This window comes from Anser cygnoides, chromosome 4 (genome assembly GCF_040182565.1).
Source record: "Anser cygnoides isolate HZ-2024a breed goose chromosome 4, Taihu_goose_T2T_genome, whole genome shotgun sequence".
NCBI lineage: Eukaryota > Metazoa > Chordata > Aves > Anseriformes > Anatidae > Anser > Anser cygnoides.
The window spans coordinates 61,929,977-61,938,974 of record NC_089876.1 but is presented as its reverse complement, the minus strand read 5'-3'; the positions used below and the strand labels follow the sequence as shown (position 1 = coordinate 61,938,974).

The 8,998-nt window shown below is 39.3% G+C and overlaps 1 protein-coding gene across 8 annotated transcripts in view; it reads right to left on the bottom strand.

Annotated features, from left to right (window-relative positions):
- Nucleotides 1-2,448: 2,448 nt before the first annotated feature.
- MTUS1 (microtubule associated scaffold protein 1) overlaps nt 2,449-8,998 on the bottom strand; it is a 115,072-nt gene continuing 108,522 nt past the window's right edge. For all 8 annotated transcript variants that reach the window (XM_066996779.1, XM_013179867.3, XM_066996781.1 and 5 more), the window contains 3 exons: nt 6,679-6,795; nt 5,573-5,670; nt 2,449-4,709 (listed from right to left, as the gene is read on the bottom strand). In XM_066996779.1, coding sequence (XP_066852880.1) covers nt 4,493-4,709; nt 5,573-5,670; nt 6,679-6,795 — 432 coding nt within the window. In that variant the 3' untranslated portion in view covers nt 2,449-4,492. The remainder of the gene's footprint in view (nt 4,710-5,572; nt 5,671-6,678; nt 6,796-8,998) is intronic.

The window sequence follows — 8,998 nt, the reverse complement described above, 5'->3', positions numbered from 1 at the left end:
ATTGGCTTCACAGAGAACATGCCCTAGATGCCTGTGATATAGTTGGCCTCTGGAAAAAGGGTAGCTACAAAAAAGTCCATGTAGCAAGCAGTAGGACCAACTTAGACTGTGTAAGTAGTAGTTCTTTGATAATTTTCTTTCTCATTGCCATTAAATGGCATCAAGAACATGCATTATTGCCATAAATGATTAAATAGGTATTATATAATTTTAGAGTAATACCCAAATGAGGACTTTGTACCCCCTCTTTTTTTCTTCCCTAGGCAAGCCTTTAATCTGACCAAAGTAATTTTAATAATCTCTGAGCTTCTGGATGAGGCTATGTAATATTTTCATTCCTTTTTAACACTTTAATTTATCAGAAAAGTAAAATGCTTTGAACTACAGGAGCTGTGCCAGCATCTCAAATTTCAAACTGCTTTTGAGCCTTCAGTTGGACAATTCATTTCCTTTAAAATATTTAGTGAGTGGGAGATAGTGTCACCTGTTCAGACTTGTTCAATACTATGTCGCTTCATGCGGTAGCATCATTTTCTTGGTGACAGTTTGGCAGGAGAGAAAACGATTAAGTAAATCCATTGCTGCATCATTGCACGAGTAGTGTCCCTCAGGTTTAATAGTTACACATACTGACCACATACAGGTCTCAGACCTGATGGTAACTACAGAAGCAGCGCCTTTAAGGAAGAACTTGGTGGGTTTTCTTCTTCGCTGCAAACATTAAAGTAATTCTCATCAGAAACTATGAGAAAAAGTCTTTATTTTACCATGTATTTTAACATAGCTCATATTTCCCACAAAGCCTCATGGGCAGGCCTGATTCTTTCTACCTTGGTGCACATTTCCATGTGAATGAATAGTGACACAAGGCAAAAGAATGATGCCTGGGAAATGAAATCTTAAGTGATCTGTCAACGTCATATGCCTAAACCTGCCACTATTGCTATTTCCCCACCCTAGTCATTGCTCTGCTAAAGCAAAGCAGCAGCAATATGCTGCTGGTGTTTTTCTTAAGGGTTCAATTATTATTTCAACTTTCTGATGACTTTTTAAAAAAAAAAAAATCCAGCGCAGCCCGAAGTTATTTCCTTGTTGTCAGGCAACTGCAGTTTTGAAGAGCAGTGGTTACTTGCTGTCTAGAAGGAATTTCCTGCACGAATTGCCTGATACCAGGTTACATGCAAGTATCCGCGGTGTTTGTCATGAGAAACCAGTCTTCAATTAGCATAAGGAAATGATTCAACTCAAGTTTTACTGCAAGTATGGTGTAACTCAAAAAACACACACCTTTAGAGAAAAGTATTGCAGAGGCATGAAACGTTATGGATAGTTTGAATGACAACAGACTATTTGGTGCAGTTACAAGTGTCATTGTGACTTCCTATGAAACTTATCGTTAGAGATAGTTAAGGTGGAGTAGCTGAAGAAAAACAGTTGTATAATTGCTCAGATAGCGTTAGACCTTTAGAATGCATTAAGTAAGTAGGTTTCTAGCTTTTTATGAAAGAAAAGGGTGCTAAAGAAATCAGAAATTTACATGTAAAAGTTACTAGACCCAAATAAAGCCTTTGCTAACATATAGTATTAAAATTGAAGCTTGAAATATTAATACTCAGTTAAATGGAGGTAAATATTGAAATGAACAGAATATTTAGTTCTTTCTGACCAACAAACAGTAAGCAGGTACTTACATGGTCTGATTTTGATATACAAAATTACTTTACTTGTTTCTTCTTAACAGCATTTAAAAGTTCTACTTGCAAGCTGTATTGTTAACTTATCCCTAGAGTTGCCCTCCACAGTTTTGTATTACTTACTATGCCATACTTACTGCTCTGTACTGGTAGGCTGGAAAAGCTTTCCCCTTCTCCACTACATGAAGGGGCATACTGTATCTCATCATCAAGCATCTGAAAGTATGCTTCTTGAATGTTTTACCTGAGGCTCTGACATCCCAGCTAAGATAAAGTTCTTAACAGTGCTAGACATCTGTTTTTGTGACTTGACTTGTTAGATTGCTAAGCTGTGTGGCTTTTCTTACAGAAGCCTGAATAAATCCTGAATAAAGTGAGTATTTTTGTAAGAGGAATGCTTTAGGATGCCTTTACCAGGTATGTTCATGTTGGCTCCATAGATTAAGTCAAACATACTCAAGTATTTTATTATTGCATAATTCTGTGATGTTATCTACATTTTTTTTTTGAACCAGCCACGTCAAACTGAATAACTAATAATCATAAGCAAGCTCTGTATAATTTCTGCTTACATCAGAGTGGCAGAGCATAGTTAAAATTTTCTAAGGGTTAGGTGAACATTAATAATTTGTGTAGTCAAGCTTCATTCTGCTGTACTGAACAGGTGCTAAGAAATGTTAAGTATTTAGAAGAATGTTCCTTCTTAGATTAAAGATCATTTGACTAATACAAGCAGAGAAAAAAAAAGCCTTCAATCAGTACAAAAATTTATTTTTCAAGCATTCGGCTCAAATACATATAATCAAGTTTCTTTGACCATAGCAAATAAGAATGTTCCAAGCTATACTTTAAGCCAAATTTTAGCCCACAGAGGATTTTCATAGTTAAATCTGAAACCCCTAGAAAACAGTTTAAGTGCTGACACCACTAACAGTGGCATGTACAGTGCTTTAAAGAGGGTTAAGAGAGCATAATGTTCCATAAAAATGGCACCCTTAATTTGCACATCATGTAAAATTAAGTAATAGTCAGCCACAAGTTCATTACATGTTTACTTAGTGTGTGAGCACTGTTAAGTCTTGTTTTTGTGTTTGTCATTACTAGCCAAGATTTTTCAAGTCTTGGGTAACATGGTTTGAAGTGGTTCTCCAGTTCAGTTCCCTAAACTCTTCCCATCCCCTTGATTCCTGTTCTCAAGCTACTGGAAAACACAGGTAAACTTAGATGTGATTTACCGTAACAGTTAACCATAGAGCTAGTTAATAGCATTAGCTAAAACAAGTATTACAATGGTTCTGGAAGTGGCGCTGTAAAACCCAGGTTACTGTAAGCACAGAGTTTTGTAATACTAATTTGAAGTGGAACCTGTGTTTAGTAGATACACTGCAGCGATCTTAAAACAGGTCTGACCAAGGGAGTAGCAAAGCTACGTGATTACCTCCTTTAAGCTGAAGCTCAGCATACAACATTTCCAGAAATGCTGACACCCTCAGCCTCCAGTTTCAGCAGGCAGGACAATTTTTTCACCTACTCTACAGAATCTCTTGTACAGGATCTTTTGCCAAAGGAACTGGCAAAACACTTGATATCCTGCAGTCTAAAAGGGAAGGTATGGCAGAATTAGCAAGATAACTATCCACAGCTACCACCTTCCCCTTCTTCCACAGGGAAATTAAGCCAACCCCGATGAAAGTTAATACAAACGCTATAGCTTGAAAAGCAAACGTCACCAGATACATTGAAATTCACAGATAACCTAAGATTCTTCTTGAGAACCGAGTTAAGCATGCACCTAACAACAATTATTGCATTTTTCTCTTTGGCTTTCAAATCTTGTTTTTTCCTCAGCAATGAAAATGCTGTTTTGAGGAAAATAAGTGATTACTTTTCCTCAGGTAAGACGATAGGTCTGGGCATCTAAACCCGCAACTGTAGTAAGAACTTGTGACCTTTGGGGATACCCTCCCTGGTTCTCATTCGGATTATGACCCTATTGACTTGAAAGCCAAAATCCAATGTAACCTGCAAAAAAAGAAGTCTCCTCGTAATTGATGGAGCTGTGCATGGATATTAGACCAAGAATCCACGCATAATATGGCTGCAATTCAATTTGTTTTTAAAGTTCATTCAGAATAGCATACACAGGTGGGCCAACACGCTAATGAGACAATTGACAACGCTTTTCACACCATTCTTGTACTGAACTGAAGCCAGAAAGATAGAGGAAACTGATCTACAGTACTAGTGGCAGTTTCTCCTCGTTTCTGTGTGCGGGTACTCTTTGCTAAAAGCATGCATACTGACACCATTATTAAGGAAGTACATGTCAATGTATATAGTCTTCAGCTGATATCCTTTATTACATACACAGCAAAGAAGGCAGCATTAGACACACGCACAGTGCGTTACATCCATTCCATCCACAGCACGCACGCACACACGCAGCCTTTAAAAAAAGTGTCTGTGATAAGGAACATATTATAAAGGTTGTGATCGTTATCTCTAAGCCCCTGAGCTTTTTCTTATAGTTAGGTGAAAAGGCAATGAACAAGTCTTTCCTTGCTCTGTAAGTGCTTTGTGCAGCGATGTCCATAGAGGTCATAAACAAGTCTTTTGGGGAGAAGCAACGTGGGCGTCTTACTCCCATATTCTCAGTCTCTTATCGTCATTTTTGCACCAAAGTTTCCAGTTATGTTTAGTCATCATACTCAGCTAATATAGCTTTTGCTCCTGTGATTAAAGTTAGGATCAGTTCTGCAGATCACAAATGAAATGCAATCCCCTTTCTCTCAGAGATGTCATCTCGGTGATACTGTAGGACTAGAGAAGTTACCAGAATTTCGTGGGGACTGAAGAGGCACGGATGGAGAACTGGGAGACAGTTTCCTTGGGCTGCATAGGTCTCCGTTGTGCAACTTCCATAGAAGTTCTTCATTTTCCATTGACAGACGTTTGTTTACTTTCGATTCTTTCTCTAGTGATTCCTGTAAAACAGCTTGCTCGGTAGAAAGTTGCCTGCAAAAGACAAATTTACATCAGAGAACGTAACCAAAGTTGGAGGTTACAGTATTGTTAAAGGACAGTTTGAACCTGCATAAAATCTTGCTTTGATTACAAGTAAATTACTTCCTTAAAGCGAGAATTAAAGAAGGATTTAACATGTTTACAACCTTGCTGGATTTAGACTTGTAGCTTGCAAAAAGCAGGAGAAAGTTCCAATAAGAAGCACTCCTAAAGGCCAGCTAAGATGGCCAGGAAAAGCACCTGAGAAGTGAGACTTGTCTTACTTCCAGTGAAAGATACTTTTAAACAGCCCTGCTGGAGCCTTTGGGTCCTGTTTCAGGCTCAAATCTACAAAGAAGCTGAATTTCTGTAGTTTCCTTCAAACTAAAAGGGTTTTCCCATCCATTAAAGTAGCAGTTGAAGTTAGGAGAAGCTCAGACACATTTTATCCAAGTTAAATGTTGCTGTCATTGCTAACTAAAATGCACTGGTCTTTCCACTGATCAGAATCAGGCACAAGTCACTCAACTGAAATAGTTACAAGTAAAGTCAGGTTTAGCTTACAAGCCAGTAGTACTTCAAGAACCTGTAACAATCTATTGTAAGATGACATTTCTGAGTTGCTTTTTCTCCCTGAAACATTGCTTTGGAGAACTGAAGGGTGAGCCTTTACTTCCTTACAGTCTGTTTCTGCTTGGTTTTCTACATAAGAAAGCTCATCTGTAAAGATAGAAGCGGGGAGGGGAGGAGTGTGTTCTTCTACAGACAACTACAAAAAAATGGTCACTAATATTTGTACAGATTTCTCTTTCTTTTCATAGGAACGCCTTCCCCAGGTTAATAAGAACATCTAAAACTCCTGAGATCTTTTTCACCTTGAAAGCTCCATGTGTTTGTCCATCCGAGCTTTTAATTCTTCATTTTCTTGCTGAACCTTCTTTAATTTATCCATTAGGATGGTGTTGTTTTCCACCTTAGAACAAAAGGTCACAGTTTAAACTAAAACCCGTACGCATATATTCAAGTTACCAATTTAACTATCACACAGCAGACATTCCTAGTCTGAAGGTTGCAGACTTTGTTGCGAGAAGCCCAAAAGCAGACAGAGTGACCGCAGAGCAATGCGACACTGACCGGCTATCGCCACTGAGTATTCTGTAGGAGCCAGGTAGGCCTACTTACCTTACTCTTGCGTAACGCTGGCATTTTGCCACTTGTGCTGATTAGATGCCAATAAAGAGGAACTGGCTAAGGTATATGCTGCTCGACGAGCAGATTCTAGTAACTTCCATGAGTTAGAGGCAGCAGTTTTATAAGCTGTTGCAGACTGAAGGCTGTCTAGAAATAACGTGCTAGAGTGACGAATCAAAGAGCTCCTCTACATAAACAACTCTCCCTGTTATTTCTGATTTCACTTCATTGCTGCAGGATGTTACCAAAAGTTAAGGAAAAGAACCATTTAATAGCTGGTTTATGTTCCAAGGGCTTCTCTGCTGTGGCAAACTTCTGTCAGAAGAGATGAAGGTTTACAAGTAATTTTCTGGTAATTGGAGACCAGTGGTACTAGGCAGCACACAATGCTGTGCACCACTGAAAAACTGGCATGAACATATTCCCTGGTACCCAAACCTCTTTCTATACTTCCTCATTAACATCTTGCCTAAGTAAATATTACAATAGTGTTCAAAGGCTCCGCCCAGGATAAGGACCCTGTCCTGCCACAAATTAGAGTTTATACAACCCAGTAGTTGTCTTAAGAGGTGGAAGGGCTACTTGGAGCATCTGGTAATTCCTTCCCCCTCTTTACAGCCCGATACAGATGGAATTGTACCTGCAGTGTGTCTCACATTATTATCGCATGTTTCCTTTTAAACAAACACAAAAATTGATCTTTGCGTGCAAGCCTGACCAGCCTGAAATCATTACCAGAATGTAACTCAGAGGCACGGTCCAAAACTGGCAGACCCCAAGGGAAACTCACCAGTTTTTCCATCTTCATTAGCTTTATATCCTGCTGATGGAGTTTCTCATTCTTGATCTCCAGCACTGCTTTCAAACTTTCCAGCTCCTGTTCCAGATACATAATCTGCGGGTTTTTCTGAAAGATTTCCACAAAGTTTCCTTATTACCCTGAATTTCATGAACAATCTATTTCTCTATTTAGACAGAGCAAGAAAATAAAAATTGTAATGACAGCTGTAATTTCTTTTTTTAAGTGAAATCAAGTCGGACAGGTTTGAACGAGAAAAAGATCCAGTACTGCTTTTTAATCTGATTTGGTTTGTCCTTCATTTTACAGTGGCAGTTACAGTTTTTCTTAGCAGGTGTTCAGAAAATACGTTTTGTACACATGTGAAAAATCCTTGTGAGTCAAGGGAAACCACTAAAGCTGTCACAGCCAAACTTGTTTTGCAGGAGTGCCGAAAGGCTCCCTCTAAGGCTAGGAGTTCCAAAATTTATTTCGTATTACTCACAACCCATCCCAAGAGGTAATTAGCATAAACATTCGAAGAGTTTTCAGGTGCTGAAGTAGTTCAAAAAGCACACACAGTTTATACAGCTATGAACTTGGCTGTAGCTGGCTTTCACTGTTCTGTACGTGAAAGTAGCTAGCTCATAAGAAGAAATTAAACATTTTTTCTTTTACATTATTACTGCTACATTACTGCATATTACGCTGCTTTACAGCTATGACTTATCTACAATATAGCAAGCCAGCACTTGGATTTTTTTTTTTGGGGGGGGGGGGGGGGGGGGGGTTGGGGTGGGGGCAGAGCAGGGTCTGTTTTCTTCATGGATGTCCTTTCCAAAGTAAGGAGCCATTCCAACACTGCAGAGTAAAACATTCTTAATGTTTCAAAGGCAAAGTCACAAGCAAAAATACAGAAACAGAACAAGGCTCAGTCCCTTTCCAGGTACTATGAGTAGAAAACAAACAGAGGTTAATCAGTGATTAAGTGTATTGTATAACTAAGTTTATCTTTAAAGCAAACAAAAGTTCTTTTAGCACATTTTGGTAAAAGACTGATGTACCACGTTGAGTAACAGCTTCGTTGCCACATCAAAAAACCTAAGACCCGGAGGGAGATGCTTGCAGTTCTGTGGGACGCAGTCCACAGAGCAGGGGCTGTAAGGTACAGAGCCAGCACATTTCACAGGTAACACAAAGGCCCAGTTGTCTGTGTCTTCCATTCTGCTGCCTGTTTTTAAGGACTGTGGCATTTGTGATTCTTGTTCAATTTCTACTTTTGAACATAGGTCGGTGTGAGGGTACGCAGTACTGTCTCAGAGAGAGGCAGACAATTTCAACTTAATTCCTCTCTTTTATGGCTTTAAATGGAACCTACAAGCTACGGAGAAAAACTAACCTGAAAATTTTAAGTGCATTTTGCTGTCTGTTCATTTTATTTTTCCTTTCTGCCTTAAAACATCCTTACAGTTACATCTCAGCCACCACATCAGCTACTCATAGTACAACAAAAAGCCAGATAACAAGACTAAAGGCCCCAAGAAGATTCTAGCAAAAAAGATAGGAATATCAAGTTGATGCTATTTAAATAATATTGGAAATACCTCTATCTTCAAAGGGCTAATGGGATTTCTGGCAGTGCAGCATGTGTGCTTACTACAGAGCAAGACACTGTGTCAAATCCTTATCTCTCTGCACAGAAGCCTCAAGCTTCTGAAGCGCCTTACACTGCCAGGATGCAATGCGTATTTGCAGCTGTGTAAAGGCACTTGACTATTGCTCTAAACTGAAAGAATATCTGAGCATAGCTGTGGGATACAGTTCAAACTGCTAAGTGCAGTGTGCAACGTAACATGTTCTGTTTGCTATCACCTCTCCCACTCACAGCAACACTGATTGCAGATTCTTCTGGCTGCAGCTCTACCCTGCCACTAGGGTAAGTAGCAAGAGAGGAAAAAAATAAATTTCAGTGAAAATTAGAGCAGCTTCTCCTAGGTAAGTCTGCACTTTTTACACACAAAGCAGATGTCTTTTTCTGGCTTGTTCCTCTCCCAAAGCTCTGTGAATGCCCAACAGATCGTTTTTCATCTGAAGGGCTCCCTGTAGCTGGACAGAGGTCACGTTACTGGGGTTCTGCTCTGCTCTCCTCTGACCGATCAGCTCCTCCCCTCCATCCCACTTTTCTTACCTTCTGCTCTCATCTCGCTATCCTCTTTCCAAGTACGTAACTATCCCTCTATTTCAATTTCTACTTGAGTATTTGACCAAGTCTTAAAACAGGGAGTGTGCTGGAAGACAATTCTCAAATTAAGTATCTGAAGCATACAAATCA